Genomic DNA, 19361 nt, shown 5'->3' on the forward strand with positions numbered 1-19361 from the left:
GTGGTTTTCAACTGCTCAGCAGCAGGTCCGCTGTCCTCTCATCGGAGATGTGTGTATGACTCTTAGCCAGTAAGTGACATCTGGGAAGTGCAGCTGGGAGGCCAGAGTGATGCTTCATGGAGCCAGGGCGGGCTCAGAGTGGCAGCACCTGCCAAGCTGAGCTCACCAGAGCCATAACTGCAGAGGATGGGTGTGGAAAACGGCCGGGACTGCGCACAGTGGTCAACTGTGTGAGGGGGCGGAGGCGGGGCTTGTGCCCTGTGCTAGGCGCCCAGCTGTTCTGTCTGCTCTAGTGCACAGCCTGGATTTCACCGCCTCTCCCGAGGTGCTGGGCTGCCTGCCGTGACCTCGCCATCAGAGACTGGAGCGCTCTGGGCTGGTGTCCCACAGCGCCGGCCCCCGCTTCGCATTTTCAGTGCGGTGATGTTTGACACCTGAGTCCGTCAGCAGACAGCGGTGGGGACAGTGCGCAGCCAACGCAGGAACACAGGAGCAGAGGCTTCCGAGGGTGCGGGTAGAGCCGGGGGCCCTTTTCTCCCTGGGTGAATCTCTCTGTGGGACTCCGGTTTATGCAACTTCCAAGGACAACCAAAGATAGAGGACAAAGGTTCTCTGTTTGAGGCCTGCCTCGTTCTGCTGGAACTTAACATACTTTAAAGTATTTGTTTGAAATCAGAAAGGGTATCCGTGGCTGATCTGTGACCAGGGATGGTGTTAAAATTAAAACTGAGACCAGTTCAATTGAATCAAGTTTCGGTGAACAAGAAAACCGTTCCGGATCCAGGCAGTATTCCACACAAAGACGGTCCCTGCTCTCCCCTCCACTACCCGGCGGTGAGCCACTTTTAGAATCATAAAGACAGGAGCCGACCTACAGGGCTTGCCTGATTGGTGCAGTCGGGCATTTGCCTTATTTAGGCATAATACAGCAGTGTTCAGCCTGGGATTGGCTGAGGCTCAGCTGCTCAGATCCAAGGGTTAGCTATTAGCCGAGGGGGGGGGGGGATCATGTCCAGGCAGAGATCAACAGGAGATCTACCACCTGCAACAGCCAGCGTTGGATCAGGCTGAAGCCAGGAACTCTGAACTCAGTTTGGTTCAAGTACTTGGGTGGTAGGGCCGGTGTACTTGAGCCATCATCTGCTATCTCCCAGGGTGTGCATTAGCAGGAAACTGAGTTGGAAGCAGAAGAGCCAGGACTCAAACCAGGGGCTCCGACACGGGATGCGGGTGTCGCAAGCAGCATCTTAGCCGCTGTGCCGAACACCTGCCCCCTCGAGGTTCTAAAATAGAATGATACGAGGAGAGCGATAAAGGAAGCTTGCAGGAGTGGCTCCTGTGGGTCAGCACAGTCTCGATGTGCGTCCCAGGGCGACCCCACAGGACCATCACTCTCCCCTCATCCCTGGAACAGGCCATTAAATGCTAAACGTTGCCAACTGCAAAGCACACAAGCAAACATGGACAGACACACACTTTTTTTTTTTTTTGGACAGGCAGAGCCAGACAGTGAGAGAGAGAGACAGAGAGAAAGGTCTTCCCTCCGTTGGTTCACCCCCCAAATGGCCGCATGGCCGGTGCGCTGCACGGATCTGAAGCCAGGAGCCAGGTGCTTCTCCTGGTCTCCCATGCAGGTGCAGGGCGCTAGCACTTGGGCCATCCTCCACTGCACTCCCGGGCCACAGTAGAGAGCTGGACTGGAAGAGGAGCAACCGGGACAGAACCGGCACCCCAACCGGGACTAGAACCCGGTGTGCCGGCGCCGCAGGCGGAGGATTAGCCTAGTGAGCTGCGGCGCCAGCTGACACACACACTTACCTAGGAAAAGCAGGGAATATTACCTGGCACCTTGCCGTGCTGTTCAGGATACAGATCTTTTGCAATCTAAGTGCAAAGTAAGTGCAAGAGCCAGTTTTTAAAAAAATCAAATGTATTTCTAAGAAAACATCGCTAAGGGAGAGCAGCACTAATTCAACCATCTGGTAAACAGGAACACCCTGAGATTAACCTCAGCATTTGATCACTGATATCATTATTTTCTTTCTGATGAAAAAGTGCAGCTCAGTACACACAGTCTTGATAACCCAGGTTGCATTTTTAAGTCAGTTTATAACTGTTCAGCAAGGTTACACACTGGGCTTCTTTGTGTCACACTGGCTGAAAAGTGATGAGCGCATCATCCAATTATTAACTTGGAAAGTCTGTAATTTGTGATTATAAATGTATAAAACCCTGCTTACTGCAAGCAGTTGGTTCATGTAGGTTTGTTTTCCTCTGTTCAGCTGGAATAAATTGGTCCAAACCAGTACCTGTGTTTCTTTTTATTTTTTTTATTTTTTTATTTTTTGACAGGCAGAGTGGACAGTGAGAGAGAGAGAGACAGAGAGAAAGGTCTTCCTTTGCCGTTGGTTCACCCTCCAATGGCCGCCGTGGCCAGCGTGCTGTGGCTGGCACACCACGCTGATCCGATGGCAGGAGCCAGGTACTTCTCCTGGTCTCCCATGGGGCGCAGGTCCCAAGCACTTGGGCCATCCTCCACTGCACTCCCTGGCCACAGCAGAGAGCTGGCCTGGAAGAGAGGCAACCGGGACAGAATCCGGCGCCCCGACCGGGACTAGAACCCGGTGTGCCGGCACCGCAAGGCGGAGGATTAGCCTAGTGAGCCGCGGCGCCGGCCCAGTCCCTGTGTTTCAAGAGCTGAGTTGGCCCAAAGTGAACTACAAGCTGTCTTCATGTGCAAACAAATGGTAGACTGTGTCGCTCCCCGTCTTCGTGGAGGAACGACACAGGACCCTGCGCTGTTCTTTCGTCTGCTCGGCCCTTCCCGGGTTTGCTGCTGGTTCTTCCCGGGTTGGCTGCTGGTCCTTCCCGGGTTGGCTGCTGGTCCTTCCCGGGTTGGCTACCGTCCCTTCCACCTCCGTGGAAGGGCGGTTCCCCCTGCCACTTTCCCCACTTCCGCGGGGGAGCAGCACACTGCCGGCCGGCTCTCTCGGGGGCTGCACAGGTGTTCCTTCAGATAGATGTTCCCCTTAGATGTTCCTCGTGCATGCCGTCTCTCTCCTCCTTTATAGTCCTCCTCCGCCAATCCTAACTCGGCTGCCCACACGCCGAGTACGCTGCTCTCCTCCAATCAGGAGCAGGTTCTGCAGCTTGTCAAGTTGGTGAGAGGCAGCTGGGTAGAAGCTGTTGCCTCCTCTCCCAGCACCATATTGTGGGAGAGCAGATGCATAGAATAAGTCTTAATTCCAGTAACTCAGTCCAGTCCGGGTTGCTCCCCACAGACTGTATGCATGAGTAGCCGTTATGGACGACAGAATGCAAGTGCCTCCAAAATTTAAGAACAGAGGGGCCGGCGCTGTGGCGTAGTGGGTAAATCCGCCACCTGCAGTGTCGGCATCCCATATAGGTGCTGGTTCGAGTCCCAGCTGCTCCTCTTCTGATCCAGCTCTCTGGTATGGCCTGGTGTTGAGGTGGATTTGTTCTGAGAGGAGGAGCGTGGTAGGGGCAAGAGGCACAGAGTCACCACACAGACCCCGAGAGTCGGGTGAAAGCAGGCCTGAGGTGAGCAGCCCGCAGACTCGTTTATTTCAGTTGCTACAGCAGCTTAAATAGCCAAGGCAGCCAATCCGGTCAAGGGGCAGTCAATGCCCCAACCAATCACAGCCTGTTGCCAGCAGGCTCCGTTGCCAGGTGGGTTTGGAAGCCATTCCCGAGTAACTGACGCTGGCTTTCCAGCGGCCATCTTGGCATGGCCTTCTCATTCCACCACAGCCTGGGAAAGCAGTGGAGGATGGCCCAGGTCCTTGGGCCCCTGCAGCTGAGTGGTAGACACAGAGGAAGCTCCTGGCTCCCGGCTTTGGATGGGCACAGCTCCAGCTGTGAGTGAACCAGCGGATGGAAGACCTCTCTCTCTCTCTCTCTCCCTCCCTCCTTCCCTCTCCTCTCTGTGTAACTCTTTCAAATAAATAAATAAATCTTAAAAATAAAAGAAAAAGAAAAAGGAAATCCTGCCACTTTATTATCTTTGTTTTTTAAATACCATTTAATAATTTTTGATAATGCCATTTTAATAAATGTGAGATATCTGGTTGAGGGAGGGGCAGGTGTTTGGAGCAGCAGTTATGTCACCCTGCGTCCCATATTGGAGTGCCCGGGTTCAAGTCCCGTCCTGCTTCCCATTCCAGCTTCCTGTTAATGCCCTGGGAGGTGTAAGACCGCGGCTCAAGTAGCTGACTCCCTGCCAGCCTAGTGGGAATCTGAAATTGGGTTCCCGGCTCTGGCTTTGGCCTGGCCCAGACCTGCAGTTGAAGCATTTGGCAAGTGAACCAGTGAATGGGGCGTCTCTCTTGTCTGTCACTGTTTCACTACCTTTCAAATAAAAATTTTTGAAAAATTTATTTATTTGAAAGGCTGAATTACAGAGAGAGGGAGGGAGGGAGGGAGGGAGAGAGAGAGAGAGAGAGAAAGAGAGAGAGAGAGAGAGATATTGTCCATCCGCTTGTTGATGCCTCAAATGGCTGCAATGGCCGGGGCTGGGCCAAGCTGAAGCCAGGAGCCAGGAGCTACTTCTGGGTCTCCCATGTGGGTGCAGGGGCCCAAGCACTTGGTCCATCTTCTGCTGCTTTCTCAGGCTATAGCAGAGAGCTGGATCAGAAGTGGAGCAGCAGCTGGGACTCGAACTGGTGCCCATATGGGATGCTGGCACTGCAGGCGGCAGTGGATGGAAAATCTGTCTCTCTGCCTCTGCCTCTCTGTAACTCTGCCTTTCAAATAAATAAAATCTTTTTTTTTTTTTTAAAGTTAACTACTGTATTTTTTAAAAAGATTTATTTACTTGACAGGCAGAGTTACAGAGAGAGGTAGAGACAGAGAGAGAGGTCTTCCATCTGCTGGTTCACTCCCCAGATGGCCGCAACAGCCGGAGCTGTGCCGATCTGAAGTCAGAAACCAGGAGCTTCCTCTGGGTCTCCCACGTGGGTGCAGGGGCCCAAGTACTTGGGGCATCTTCTACTGCTATCCCAGGCCACAGCAGAAAACTGGATGGGAAGAGGAGCAGCCGGGACTTGAACCAGCATCCATATGGGATGCTGGAGCTTCAGGCCAGGGTGTTAACCCACTGAGCCACAGCACCAGCCCCTCAATTAAATAAAATCTTAAAAAAAAAAAAAAAAAAAGTTTAAGGCCCAGACCCCCTCATTTCAGTCTACCAGGTGTCAGAAATGGAAAAGAAATCATTATATAAACATGAAAACCCAAAGCGACTCCACATCACCCTGGGAACCGGAGTAGGCCCACCCCTGAGCGCAGGCTGCCTCAGTAACTGCACGCGGCCCCTGGCGCCGGGGAAACCATTTTGCCTCTTGTTTGCGTCCCAGACACCATCACTCTCTCAGTAGACATTCAGTTGAATGGATTTTGGTGGAAGTCACCAGGTCTCTGGTGATATTTACACAGGGGCTCAATTTGTCAACTGTTTTCCTACACATCTATATTTTGGGCACCTTTGTGTGTGGAGCTGTTTTTCTATAATCAAAAACAAACACAAAGGTTTACAGATATTTTTAAGTTCCCTGTTGTCTTTGCGGAGTGGAGCAGAGAAAGGTGTGTGTTCCCTTTGTCAGGGGAACACCTGCTTCAAAGACTGCGCCTCTGAACGGCAGAGTGCCCAACGATTCGGCAAACCAGCCCCTCCCCAGCCCCCAGCCCGTGGCATGAGCCAGGACTGAAGGCAGCCCCACCCCCAGGACGGGCTTGCACTTACAGCGGGCCCGGGTTGCTGAAAGCTGGCCTGGCACTCACAGCTCGGCCACATCATTCTCCTGTTGGGCAGAGACCACCCTGGAATATCAGCTTCAAGGCCACTGGAGACCACGAGGTCAGCAGTGTAGAGCAGAGCACGGACAGGTACCCGGAAGCACAGAGGGTGGGCGGGAAAGGAGACGCCTCGAGGTGTCTGAACGACATCACAGCCGAGCTGGACGTGGCCCCGCGAGGCTGGATGGACAGTCAGAGAGGGGGAGCTCATGTGAAGGGCTGGGGTCAGCCTGCTCCTTGGGGCCTTGCATGGTGTGGACCGCAGGGGCTGCACTTGAGCAGGGCAGGGGAGAGGTGAGGGGAGGCCTGACCCAGCAGGGCCTGGTACGCCATGCTGCTCTGTGGCCACCTGGGGCCGAGCGGGCCGCAGTATAGTGTATCACAGGCCTCACCACACACACACACACAGACACCATCGAGTACTTGGGGGGGGGGAGGCGCGGGCAAAGCTGGGTGAAGCTTTAATCAGAAGTCAAACCGCAGCAGACACAGACAGACACACTGAAGGGAAGGCCTCAGGGTCCGGGCGTTTGGGAAAGGGTCTGCGAGAAGTCGCACGTTCTCAGGGAGAAGCTGGAAGTTCCAGCTCTCCACGGGCAGGGCGCCCGCCCAGCAGACACTGCCTGCGTGGGACAGGGGTGCTCTCTGCTGGCCACGGGTCAGTGAGGCCTGTGGGAAACCGCGCAGCAACAGGGGGCCAGGAACACGCAGCGCAGCCCTAAAGCCCACCCCCGCCCCCCACCACAGCCTGCTCTGGGGGGCTCTGGGGGCCCTCTCTGTGTCCCCGCTACTCCGAGTGCGAGGATGGGAGGAACTAAAAGCCCAGCGGTCTCTGACCTGAGGGAGTGGAGGTGCGAGGTGCACAGGGGCTTTATCCTGTGGTCAAAGGTTTTGGTGGGGGGTTCATTTTCCATCCCTTTTCCAAACGCTGAAGTCGTCGGGAAGCTTTGCTTCTCTCTCCAGCTGCAACCCAGGCCAAGTGCCTGCCGCCTGCCTTGTCTGAGGTCAGGAGACCACACATCCCACAGGTCCGGTTCTCTGCAGGAGTTAACACTTCCAAGGAAAAGTTCAGCAGCCTCACGCTTATCTTCTTTATTGAACAAACCAATCCTGGGAGAAGGGACTGCGTTCTGAGACAGGGGTATGTGGGGAGGGGGTGGGGAAGCCCTGGCCGGGGGGGGGGGGGGTCATTTGTAAAACTCGTGCTCCTGCTCATCCTTCTTGATGACGGTCTTGTAGGCTTTCTCGAAGTCCTTGGCCAGGACGATGTAGCGGTTCTCGCGCACGGCCAGCATTCCACTCTGTCGAGGAACAAAAGCTGCAACCTGCTCCCCGCACGCCCTGCCGCGGGTGACCGCACAGCAGCCTGGGGGAGAGGGGCCCTGCCCGCCCCTGCCAAGCCCGAGAGAAGTCGCCACTCACCTCCTGACAGATGGAGTTGATGTCGGCTCCTGAGATCTTATCCGGCCGGGCCACGTCTGCAGCGGTGCGTTAAGGAAGCCACTTCCCATGTGGTGGGGGGGACACCTGGGCTGGAAGCCATCCCTGTCACAGCCCTACTCGCTGGGCCTTGGCCCCCGTCACAGCTGGGATGCAACGGCAAGGGCCGCGGCCCTCCCCCTCCCTGAGCAGGATACAGTCTTCCAGGTCAACCTCCTCCGACAGGTTCATCTTGCTGGTGATGGTGGAAAAGATCAACCTCTTCTGGCGGCGGTCAGGGAGCGGGAATTCGATTTTGCGGTCCAGGCGTCCCGGCCGCAGCAGAGCAGGGTCCAGGGTGTCTGCTCTGTTTGTGGCCATGATCACCTGCATTGGGGGCGGGCGGCTCAGACGGCTGTCCCCACACCCTCCCCGACTCACACGCCACCCCTCCCCGGGCCCACCCGGCCCCCAACCTTGACGTTGACGTTCTGGTCGAATCCATCCATCTGGTTGAGCAGCTCCAGCAGGATTCTCTGGACCTCCCTGTCCGCTGGGGAGGGCAGCACCGTCAGTGCCGGGCACCGGGGCTGACGAGGCTGCCCGAGCCCTCAGGCTGTGCGTGGGCGTCACTCACCCCCTGTCTGGGCATCGAATCTCTTGGTGGCGATGGCGTCGATCTCGTCTATGAAGATGATGGCGGGCGCGTTCTCCTTGGCCAGGCGGAACACGTCGCGGACCATGCGGGGGCCCTCGCCCAGGTACTTCTGCACAAACTCGGAGCCCACGACGCGGATGAACGCAGCTGCGGGCAGGAGGGCGAGGGTAGACGTGAGCCTCCCCCGGGCCCGTTCTGCTTTAACTGAGACCAGGGTTCTCTGAAGTTGTCCTTTCCCGTGGACACCACTCCCAGCGACTGGGTCATTCTCTCACGCCCAGGGCAGGGCCCAGCTCCAGCCCCCGGGCCTGGTCCTTTGCTTGTGCCCCACAGCGACACTTGAACCCACAAGTGTTCTGCCCACAAGTGTGGTTTTTTGGCCCCATATTTAAACAGGGATGTGGTCCACACGGCAAGACTTCACACCGCCCTGCCACAAGCTCCAAGTTCCCGTCTGCTACGTGGACTTGCTTTTCCGTCCCTGAGTCAGGGACCACGGGCCCGTGTCCTGACGTAGCTGACAACCATCAGTGGGGCTGAAGACGGGTTTGTGGGGACCCTCCCTTTGGACTTGTTTCTTAACATTCAAGCTGTTTCTCAGTGACTGTGTGGCGTGCAGCCGTCACACAGGGGACACCGTGCAGACACATGGGCCAGGTGGTTTCTGTCGTGAACTGCAGGCCTGCCCTGCTCACCCGGCTCCGGCGTCCCTCCTCCCCAGCCCCGCATCAGCCAGGGGCTCCCCGGCCATCCTACCCTCGGGTTTCTTTTTCTGCTCTAAGCCTGTACAACCCCGCGCTGTGATCACAGGCTGATCACAGGCCGCTCTGCAGGTGCCCGCCCCATCCCACGTGAGGCCGCCTCCGCCCCTCCGGAACTGCCCGCCAGCTGGCCTCCACCTGCAGCTTCCTGTGCCTCCCTCACCCCCTCGTCCTCCCTGTCTCTCAGGAGCTCTGCCTCCCTCCGCCCAGCCACCCTGGATGACCACCCTGGGAGACTGAGCCCCCATCTCAGCTCGGTCTTCCCTGTCCTCCACGGTCAGCTGGCTCCCTGGGGAACTTTCCCTGTCGCTCCACACTCCCGCCCCCTCCCGGTCTCCCTACCTCTGCCGGGGACAGATCACCCTCGGACCCACGCAGAAAGAAGATGGGACACAGAGCCAGAGCCCCTCAACCTCTGCCCCTGCTCGGCCAAGCGGTCCGTCTACACTGCCCTGGCGCTCGGGACAGGAGAGGCTCAGCGGTAAGCGGACCCGTCTGGTCGACTCGGAAGTCCCCGGGAGTGCACCACGGTTCACTTCCTGGTTTTCCTGATTGTTCTGTGGTTCTGGGCCAGGAGGGATCTGGGAGAAGGGACACAGAACTCTCGGAAATCGTTCTCTTCAAAATTATTTTCAGAAAATATTTAACAACAGAAAGTTTAAAAAACTAAAACACTTCTCCTTATGAAGAATTGCTTGACCACAGAATTGAAAATAAGGCCAATGAAATGTTAAACAAACAAAACATCAAAAAAGCTAAATTTAAAACAAGGGGGCTGGGGTAGCAGCACGGTGCCACAGTAGGTTAAGCCTCTGCCGTGGCACTGGCATCCCATATGGGCGCTGGTTGAGTCCTGGCTGCTCCTTTTCTGACCCAGCTCCCCGCTACGGCCTGGGAAAGCAGTGGAAGATGGCCCAGGTGCTTAGGCCCCTGGGGCTTCCTGGACCCTCCGCACACCACCAGCGTTCTGGGCTGGTTCTCGTCCCGGGGCAGGGCCTGGCAGGGCCCTCGGGCCACTTTTCCTGCTCACACACAAAGCAAACTCCCATCCCTGGGACCTCCGAGACAAGGACTCACTGGAGTGCTTAGGACTCAGAGGTTTGGGGTTAGCCTGCTTGCGACCCAATCCTGGCCCTCTCGTTTGCCAGCTGGTGACCTCGCACAAGTGCCGATGCGTAAAGTGGAGATGACAAAAGTACCCTGGGGGTACATTATCCCGGGGGCTTCTGTGAGAAGGCGATTATTAATCAAGTAAGACGTGTGGAGGCCGAGAGCCGCTGCTGTTCCTCTCCGTAAACGGCATCGAGACCATCCTCCCAACACGAACACCCTGAGGGCTGAGGGCAGGCGGAGGACAGGACAGCGGGCACCACCACAGCTCCTCCCTGCCTCCTGCTACCTCCCATGTCCGCACTCTCTTCCAGCGCCCACAGCAGCTCCGCCGAACCCTGGCCACCATCCACACACTTCGTCTACCCTGCCCCTCTTCCTGGCCAGCAGACGGCCTCAGCTGTCACCCCAGGGAGACACTGGAGCCCTCACATCAGAACTGCTCAGCTCCCTGTCCTCACCGACAATGGGCCGTCTCTCGCCGCCCCCTCCCCCGCTCCCCAGGGGTCTCTTCCTAGCTGTCACCGCCCTCTGTCTCACCCTGTCACCTTCCCTGCAGCTGGCATCATGCCCGCCATCTACCCTGTCTTAGCAAGGAAAACCTCCAGGCAGTCCCTTCGTGACTGCTCTCCTTAACGTAAATCCCACCAATGACGAGACGCCCTCAGGAACGGGAGCCCCATGAACGCCAGCTTGACTACGGAAGTGAAGTGCATATGAGAAAACAGCTGAGCCCTCCAGCTGTCCGGCAGCCTTTACTCCGCCTTCCTGTTAGCATCAGCCGCTTTAGCTTTCAGCAAGTCTAGTGCCCACCCTAACATGACTGCCTGGTAACGCGTCTCCAGCCACAGCACTGAGAGCACACCGGTTCTGTCCATGTTTCCAGCTGAGTGTGACGGTCAGTGAAACTCGGGGCGTCCCAAGCCGCTATCCCTCAGTCCTGCAAGGTCACCGGTGCCTGCTGGCTGACCGCGCTGGAACCTGGGACCCGCCTGGCCTCGCTCCCTCTCCCGGCCCCGTGTGGTCGGTCGGAAAGCCTGCCACTTGCACGACCGAGTCTGCCTTCTCTCTCCAGGGCACCCAGGACCTCTGCACACGGCTGCCGCTGCCTGCCCCTGGGGTGAGAGTCTTCTACTTGGTTGTCAGGTGCCTCGCAGACCCGTCGTGGTCTCTTCAGCCTCGCCTCGGCGCCAGTCACGCACCACTGTCTGGTCTGGGCCCCCACCTTAGTGGGTACTGGCTGGGCACTGGGCAGAGACCAGAAACGAACCTCGTGGCACTCACAGTCGCACTCTGGGCCTCTGCCACAGGCCTCTCCCCGCTCCCCGTGTCACATGCCCTCCCGCCGTGTGCCTGACCAACTCCTCCCTGTGCCTCACCTCCTCCGAGAAGGCCTTCCTGGGGACTCCCAGGGACGACAGAGCACCCCGCTTAGCCGTTCTCGCCACACCCAGCACCTCGAGACACAGACTCCGTTCCCTGCCTATCTGTTCCAGCGCTGCCCCCACGGAGATCCCGCCCCTCTGAGGGACGGAGGCTCTGTTCGGTCATCGCCCTGTCTCCAGCACCTGAACACATCCCGGCACACAGCAAGCGCTCGATAAACAGCCACTGCCTGCCGGAGCCCCAAGTGTTCGGTTCTCTTTTCCCCCAACTGAGGCACCTTTGCATTCCAGCATAAGTCCTGGCGTAGAGGAAGCGCGGAACAGTGCTGAGCCAGAGTCCCCAGCGCAGCGGCTGACGCCTTCCACCCGCTAACATGCGCCCGGCGCGGACCTGGACGCTTTACCGCCAATCTAATTTTCCAAACACTCAAGAAAAGCAGGCGCTGTGATCACCTCCCCTGGCGGCCGAGGACGGAGTCACAGAGGGGCTGACTTACTGAGGAGCGCGAGCAGCTGGCAGATCCGCCAGCTTTCAAGCCCAGGCAGCCTGGGCCGGGAGACTCGCGGCTCAGCCCCGCTCCACTGCTCCCTGGCTCGCGGGTGCAGAGTCTGAGGCTCTGCAACCGCAGTACAGTGACCTCCTGGCACTCTGCTCTGGCACTTCCAGTAAGAAACGCGTTAACAAACACGCTGAGCACATAGGCGCGTGCACGAGTACGCGACACGAGTTTCACAAAACAGCAGGAACGCGCGCTTGGTGGAAGCCCTTGCCGTCTTCTGTTCTAGCTCGTGTCTTACAAAGCCTGGCTGGGACCCACCAAATTCAGCTCTGATTACAACAGGTCACGGCCCCTCACAGGAAAAGCACTGGCTACGCCGTGCGCTCTGTACAATCACCCCGTGGAATCGGCCTCTGCTTGTGAGGCACCGAGGCACTGCACAGGCAGGGAAGGCACGCGTGCGCTGTGGCCCGGAGCCCTTGTTTGGGAACACGGTGCCTTGGCGCTGCCTGGGGAGCCTGAGCCAACCTGGAGCCAGGTGAAAGGGGCGGGGCAGAGCTCAGGGGCCGGGGGAGAGACCCACCTGTCGTGTGGTGTGCCACCGCCTTTGCCAACATGGTCTTCCCGCAGCCAGGTGGGCCGTACATGAGGACGCCTCGGGGAGGGTCGATGCCGATCTGAAACCCGGAGCAGGAACGATGAGCCAGGGAGCCCCACGGCCCCGCCCCGCCCGGCCCCGCCCCGCAGGCCCCTCCCTGCCGCCTCACCTGCTTGTAGAGCTCGAAGTGCGTGAGCGGGAGCTCCACCGCCTCCCGCACCTCCTGCTTCTGGATGTCCATGCCGCCGATGTCCGCGTACATCACGTCCGGCTTCTGGTCTGGTGGGAAAGCAGAGCTGGGGCGCCCGGCCTAGCCCTCGGGGGCCTGGGCCCCCCCTCCCCCCCGGGCCGGGCTCCCCACTCACCCGAGGTGAGCATCATGATGCTGCTGTCGGCCTCGGGGGGCAGCACGTCCACCAGGGCGTTGCTGTGCTTGTGCAGGGCCACGGAGGCGTTGGGCTTCAGCAGCTCCCGGTCAATGGTGCTCAGGATGCGCACGTAGTAGTTGGAGCCTTGGGCAGGAGACAGGAAGGAACGGGGAGGATGAGAGGGGCCAGCGCCTTGCCGCTGTCGCCCTCCCATCCCGGCGACCTCACGGTGACGCCCTCCAGGCTGCCAGTGTCTCTCACTCACACCCTGCCGTCCGTCCCCCACGGCCACGCTAACGACTTCCTTATCTGTCTGCGGCCCTGACTCTCTCGAGCTCCAGGCTGCGTGTCCAGCAAGCTTCCCCCGGATTTCTGTCACTTCCTGGGTCCCAACACGACCTCAGCATCTCAGCTGCTCCTGGTTCTGTCCAAGGAGACCTCCTGCCCCCTGACCCCCAGCCAGAGCCCCAAGCCTCATCCTGGACCTTCCCGCCCCACACCCCCACAGCCCATCAGTTACTACAACCTTCCACCTGGCCTCCCGTCTCTACAACCAGCCCCGCCTCCGCTCGTCAGGACCCTTGCTCTGATTCACCCCCGTCCCCTCCATCTCAGTCCCTGCCCGACTCGTCCCTGGCTACGCAGCCTCCACCCACCCCCTCCATTTACGCTAGTGATGCAGGCTCAGTCTCCAGCCCGACAGTCAGCCTCCCAGACAGCTCCCTGTGATGTGCTGAGCCGACATCCGTGCCGCTCTCCGAATCCCCTCCACCTGTGGCACCATCTCAGGGAGGGCCCCACGGCCTCTCCTAACCCCCCCCCCCCCAAGGTCAGATGCAGGCCTTCTCCTGGATCTCTCGGCCCTCACACCTCACGGCTCAGTGGTTCAACATCAGGCTGTTCCACACCTTTGCCTTCAACCCTTACAAGAACACAGCTTGGGGAGCCAGCATTGTGGTGTGGCCAGTAAAGCCGCCATCTGCAATACTGACATCCCATATGGGCGCCAGTTCCAGTCCCGGCTGCTCCACTTCTAATCTGGCTCCCTGCTAACGCGCCAGGGAAAAGCAGCAGAGGGTGAGCCGAGTGCTTGGACGCCTGCACCCACGCAGAGAGCGACCACGTGAAGCTCCTGGCTTCAGCCTGGTCCAGCCCTGGATGCTGAGCCATCTGGGAGCCAATCAGTGGATGGAAGATCTCTCGCTCTGTGTCTCTCCTTCTCTCTCTGTAATTCTGCCTTTTAAAAAATCTTTAAAAACAAAAACACAACTTGGTCCAGAGGAGCACGGGACAGGAGAAAAGACAGACTAAGGTACGGGACACAACCGTCCTGAGGGCAGCTTGGACCTGTGTGAACCAGGGCAGCCACAATGTGTCAAATCCTTTCCACAGCCCGGCCCCCTGACACTCGGCTCACGGTTTCAAATCACAGGCAGATGCAGGAGCGGCTGTGGAAACAACTAGAGGGGTCTGACTAGAATTCTGCTTAAATCAACAGACTGGGACAGAACAGAAAACATCAGAACCCACCAGACGGGGTAAGGCAACACACGCTTCCTTCGCAGAAACTTCTGTCTGAAGCGTACACTTAAACAGTCAGAGACAGGGATGGACACCCTCAACGTAAAATCCATTTCTGCTTTTGGATCAAACTAGTCTGAGGACTACCACCGCACCACCACGCCTCAGAAGACCCTGGTACAGGAGTGGGCGTTTGGCACAGTGGTTAATACACTGACTGGGGTTCCCGCAGCCCAGATCAGAGTGCCTGGGTTCGAGTCCCGGCTCCACTACTGACTCCAGCTTCCGGCTAATGCAGGCACTGGGAGGCGGCAGGTGACGGCTCGCGTTCTTGGCTTCCTACCGCCCACACGGGACACCTGCACTGAGCGCAGCCTGGTCCAGCCCAGCTGTTGCAGGCATCTGCATGGACACTGCGTCTCAAAAACGAAAACGCGAGCACGTGGCAGACGGCAGTTGCTGGCGCACGGCAGGCAACAGGTGAGTGGAGGGGGGCCCCGCCCACCGACGCACCTGTGGTGGAGCCCACGATGGCTGTGTTCTGATCCACAGCCTCCAGAAACTGCCCGATGACCAGCGGGATGCTCTGGATCCGCTTCACCTCCTCCTGGGCGTGCAGGAACTCCTTCTTCAGGTTCTTCTGCTCATCCTTGATGTACTCCTCCTGCACCTCCAAGAACTCCAGCTCCTGCTGCAGCTTCTGCGGGCGAACAGGAGAGGGCCTGGGGGTAGCTCCGCCGAGCGGGAGAGCGACCAGGACGGCGATAACCTGGGCCCCGCGCCGGGCCGGGCTGGGGCACGCGTACCTTGTAGCGGCTGTACAGGTCCTCCAAGTCCTCAGGTTCAGGCCCCAGGAAGGAGAGGCCTGTCTGGGGCCGGGATACGGACAGCGCCGGGATCTCATCCTAGACCAAGGGAGAGCGCTCAGGCGGGACGAGGAGAAGTCCACCCGAAAGCATCCCGAGCCCCCGCCCCACTCCTCCGCGACCTCTCTCAGCCCTAAGAGGCTCCCGAGATCCTTCAGTCCTCCAAACAGATCCTGGGACCCTCGCAGCCCCACGCCCACCCCCCCGGGCTTCCAGGGACTCCAGCCCCTTCAATAGGTCCCTGACGTACACTTGCCCCCGACGCATCTCCCGCTATCCTAAGGCACTCAAAACATCCCAGCGCCACCCAACCTCCAACTAGGGTCGAAATGTCTCATTAACTCCTTACCAGACCCCAGTACTCCCAAACCCCCTTCAACAGGCTCCCAGGGTCACATGTCTCTCCCAAGCAGGTCGTTGAAGTCATAGAGTTCTGCCAGTACCCAGCTTCCCCCCAAATTCATGTCACAGGCTCCCAACTCGCACTAGACCCAAGCATCTCTCAGCCAAGCCAACTGATAACACCTCGCCCCCGGCTCCGTCCCGCGCCACCGCAGCCGACCAACCCGGGACGTAAGTCGGCTCCCCGGCCAACCCCTCACATCCCTCGGCTGCGCGGTCACGTCCCATACGCCGCTAACCACGCGACCCACGCCAGCCCCGCCGAGCCACCTAAGGCGCTAAGCACCCCAGCCAGGCCTCGCAAGCAGCCTCCAATCTCCGCCATCACGCACCACCCCGGCCCCGCTGGCTGAGCCGCATCGCCCTCCTAACGCCATCCGGCCAGCAGGGAGGCCTAGGGAAGGCACAAAGCTCTCCTCCGAGGCCTTATCACCCAGGCCCGAGCTGGGATCCTCGGCGACTCGGCACACCCCTCCTCGATCCTGGCCCAAACCGAGAACTCCAAGTCCCCGCCGCACCTGAGCCTTCTCCACCAAGATGCCTATTTCCTCCATAGTGACCAAGCCGGCCTCTGTGTGGCCCGGCCCGGTCCAGTCACGGCTTCCGTTGACGACACCGGAAGTCCACAGGCTAAGAGGATTCTGGGAAACGTAGTTTGAGACGTCGCAGAGAGCCGGCTGGAAGGGCGGGATAGGATGAAGGGTAGGAGGGCCTCGTCCTGGACTCCGCCCCCCAGGCACGCTCATGCGCTGTGCGTACCCAGCGAGCGCGCGCCGGCTCCGAGCGGTGCGCATGCGCAGTAGCGCACGGGGCAATGCCGCCGCGGTGCCGGGGCTGTATAGCTGTTTCAAGCGGGGACGTTTTCAGGGCTCCTTAGAGTCTAGTGGCCGAGTTCTCTTTGCTCATGTGTAGCGGCAGGCCTGGAGAAGCTTTGAGTCGGGTTCCGCGGAGGGGGGCTTTTAGAGGATCTTCAGGTGGGCGTCCCCCAGAGCGGTGCCTCTCGCAGGGCTTGAAAGGCCCGAGCTGACCCTCAGGGTGGCGCTTGAGGCGCCCCAAGCCCATCGGCCCGTGGGGAGTGCTCGGGAATAACGCACGGGGCTCCGGCTCTTGTCCCGGCTGCCAGCTCCCTACGGTCGGCCTGGGACAGCAGTGGAAGATGGGGCAAGCGCTTGGGCCCTGCACCCTCGTGGGAGACCGGGAGGCAGCTCCTGGCTCCTGGCTGCGGATGGGCCCAGCTCCGGCCGTGGCGGCCACTTGGGGAGTGAAGCAGCGGGTGGAAGACCTCTCTCTCTGTCTCTTCCTCTCTGGCTGTCACTCTGCCTTTCAAATAAATGAGCCTAAAGAAAGGAAGGAAAGAAGTGGGTGCCCAGGAGTTGGGTCACACAGGAGACCCGCCGACCTGGGCCAGGGCTCATGGCCTCCCATCAAGCCTTATGGTTTCTCTCTTACAGAGAGCGGAACTGGCTGAGAGCCGTGCAGCCGCTTGCGGCAGCCGTGGGGGCCCCCAGATCCGTCTGTCCCCAGAGCCTGTGCTGCCAGCCGGGGCTGGGGAGCCGGTGCTACTCCCACACCACCAAGCGTGACTGCACAGGCAGCACATTGCCACGAGGGAAACTCGAGTACCCGGCCCCAATGCGGAAACCAAGCGGTGGCAGGCCCAGAAGCCCCGTGCTCTCAAAGGGGCGTCTCTGGAGTCCCTGCCCCGTACTGTGTGTTAGGCTTCTTCTTCTTCTTTTTTTTTTAAGATTTATTTTATTTTACTTTGAAAGAGTTACACCGAGAGAGGAGAGACAGAGAGAGAGAGAGGTCTTCCATCTGCTGGTTCACTCCCCAATTGGCCGCGACGTCCGGAGCTGCGCCGATCCAAAGCCAGGAGCCAGGAGCTTCCTCCCGGTCTCCCACGCCGGTGCAGGGCCCACGCGCTTGCTCCATCTTCCACTGCTGTCCCAGGCCATCCGTAGGGCCTGCACTTCAGGCCCGGGTGTTAACCCGCCGCGCCACAGTGCCGGCCCCGTGTTGGGCTTCTGAGCCTCCTGTTCCTGAGAGTCATTCGCGCCACGTGTGTGGAGACAGTGTTTTCGTCTCTGGGTGGCTTCCATTGTGTGAGCACACCGCAGGCTGGATATGTTCCGGTGTGGGGCTGTCTTGGCACTGTGAATATCCCAGCACATTTCTTTGGGTAAACGTGTTAATTTGTATGCGTTCACCTTCAGTAGATCCTGTCAAGCTGTGTGGATCTTACACAGTGGGGACCCAGATCTGTCTGTCCCCAGAGCCTGTGTTCTTAGCGTTAGGGATGCGCTCGGGCAGGGGGAAGTCTATATCAGTAAGTCACAAAGGGAATTGGTGGCCCGGGGTCAGCGCCACTCACCCGATGATGGGGGGCCCCAGAGATCAACCAGGTCTGGCCCCCGCCTGCCTTGTGTAAGGTCCCAGTGTTTTTATTTCCACAAAAAAGGAAAACTGCAATGACAGCACGCCTTTCCTTTTTCCTCGGCGTGGACAGCGTCTAATTCTGCCTTCCAGGACTCCTCCGAGCACGGAAAAGGAACCCAGGTTTCTTCCCAAGGCTTAGAATCTGTCACCTACGCAGACCCTGTCCTCTCCCGCTTCCCCGCTGCTCTCCCACTTCTCAAACCTCCGCCAGCATCACCTTCATCCTCCCAGGCCCAAACATCACCAAGTCCTCCCTGGCCCCTTGGACGACGACAGATCCGTGGACCCCTTCTGAATTGCTATGGACCGGGTCCCTCATGCTTTGCTCAGTACCCCGCCTCAGCCTCCCAGAAACAGGCTTAGAGAGGTCAGAAGTGAGCAGCAGAGTGGGCACTCCCTCCAGAGTCTGAGTGTCGCTTACCAGTTGCGATTTGGGTTTCCGAACCGTCTTAGGTAAACCGGTCACGTATGAGGACGGCCAGTCACCTGGGGAGTTGTTTCAACCTGCAGCCATCTTTACCTGTACCCTGTCGCTGTGACCCTTTCTCCCATTCCCCTGTGAAGAACCGCCCATCTAAGCTGTTTAACAGGTGGGCAAACAAGAGCCAGGAACAGCCCAGGTGAGTAAACTCCATCGCTCTGGCTCAAGCCCAGCGTTTTATTCCTTTCAGCACTGCCTCTGAAGGAACTCCTGAGTAGCTCTGGTTTCCCAGTGTTTGGATTGTTTCTCATTTAACTTTATCACCTCTGGCTTGGTTTCCCAGTGTTTGGATTGGATCTCATTTAACTTTATCACCTCTTCAGTTGTGCTGTCTCCAAATACAGCCACATGAGGGGTTATGGCTTTAACATAAGCCTCTGGGGGAGGGGACACACTTGGGTGTAAGTCCTTTGTCAGATATGTGATGTATCAACATCTTCCCAGTCTGCAACCTGCCTTTCTAATCCTCTTACTAGGGTCGTTGAAAAGCAGACGTTCTTGACTTTAAATTCAACTTACCATTTTGTTTTTCCTTCATGCGTCATGCTGTCGGTGTTGGATCTGAAAGACTTTTGTCCAACGGACAACATCATCACAACTTGATCCATCACTTAGGCTTTGTCACCTAAAATATTAAAATGGCATGCACTGTAGGGTAGAGATGCAATGAAATTAGTCATTTCCACTGCTTCGTCAAGGAACTTTTGGAGTAAAACTGGCCTTTGCTTTCTGTGAGTGACTGACAGTGAAGAATGGAGCGGCTACCAGGACCTGTGGTGTCACTGCCTTGCTTTGGGACAAGGGCCAGTGTTCATACCCCTCACTGTTTTCCCACAATCAGTGCAAATGGCACAAAATTCCAGTGACAATGTCTGAAGGTGTCAGGGGCGTGCAAGAGTCTTCAGACCCCACCTTGAGAACCTCTGCTTAGGACAAAGATGAGGGCCGAGTCCGGTGTTCTCTTGCAGGGATAAGAGGGGATGGCATTCACCCCGCCTGGAGGCTGGAGCACAGCGAGGCCCAGGGGGAAAGGAGGAGTTGA

The 19361-nt window shown here is 58.4% G+C and overlaps 1 protein-coding gene across 1 annotated transcript; it reads right to left on the minus strand.

The window, feature by feature from the left end:
* Positions 1-6891: 6891 nt before the first annotated feature.
* Positions 6892-16076, minus strand: PSMC4 (proteasome 26S subunit, ATPase 4). The gene is made up of 11 exons (XM_002723263.4): positions 15921-16076; positions 14941-15039; positions 14648-14834; positions 12611-12757; positions 12415-12524; positions 12231-12324; positions 7871-8038; positions 7710-7786; positions 7452-7620; positions 7237-7292; positions 6892-7115 (listed from the first exon to the last, which is right to left on the minus strand). The coding sequence occupies exons 1-11, from the start codon at positions 15954-15956 to the stop codon at positions 7002-7004; spliced, it is 1257 nt and encodes a 418-aa protein (XP_002723309.1). The 5' UTR covers positions 15957-16076; the 3' UTR covers positions 6892-7001.
* Between the last annotated feature and the right edge of the window lie 3285 nt (positions 16077-19361).

This window comes from Oryctolagus cuniculus, chromosome 18 (genome assembly GCF_964237555.1).
Source record: "Oryctolagus cuniculus chromosome 18, mOryCun1.1, whole genome shotgun sequence".
In the NCBI taxonomy this organism is placed as follows: Eukaryota; Metazoa; Chordata; class Mammalia; order Lagomorpha; family Leporidae; genus Oryctolagus; species Oryctolagus cuniculus.

What these genes read in the sequence shown, in the direction of transcription:
- PSMC4 (XM_002723263.4), bottom strand. Translation starts at nt 15,956, where the DNA reads ATGGAGGAAATAGGCATCTTGGTGGAGAAGGCTCAG. An exon ending in ATTCGATGCCCAGACAGGGG is followed by an intron (nt 7,787 to 7,870) that starts GTGAGTGACGCC and finishes TGCCCTCCCCAG; the next exon opens with CGGACAGGGAGGTCCAGAGA. An exon ending in TCAACTCCATCTGTCAGGAG is followed by an intron (nt 7,116 to 7,236) that starts GTGAGTGGCGAC and finishes GTTCCTCGACAG; the next exon opens with AGTGGAATGCTGGCCGTGCG.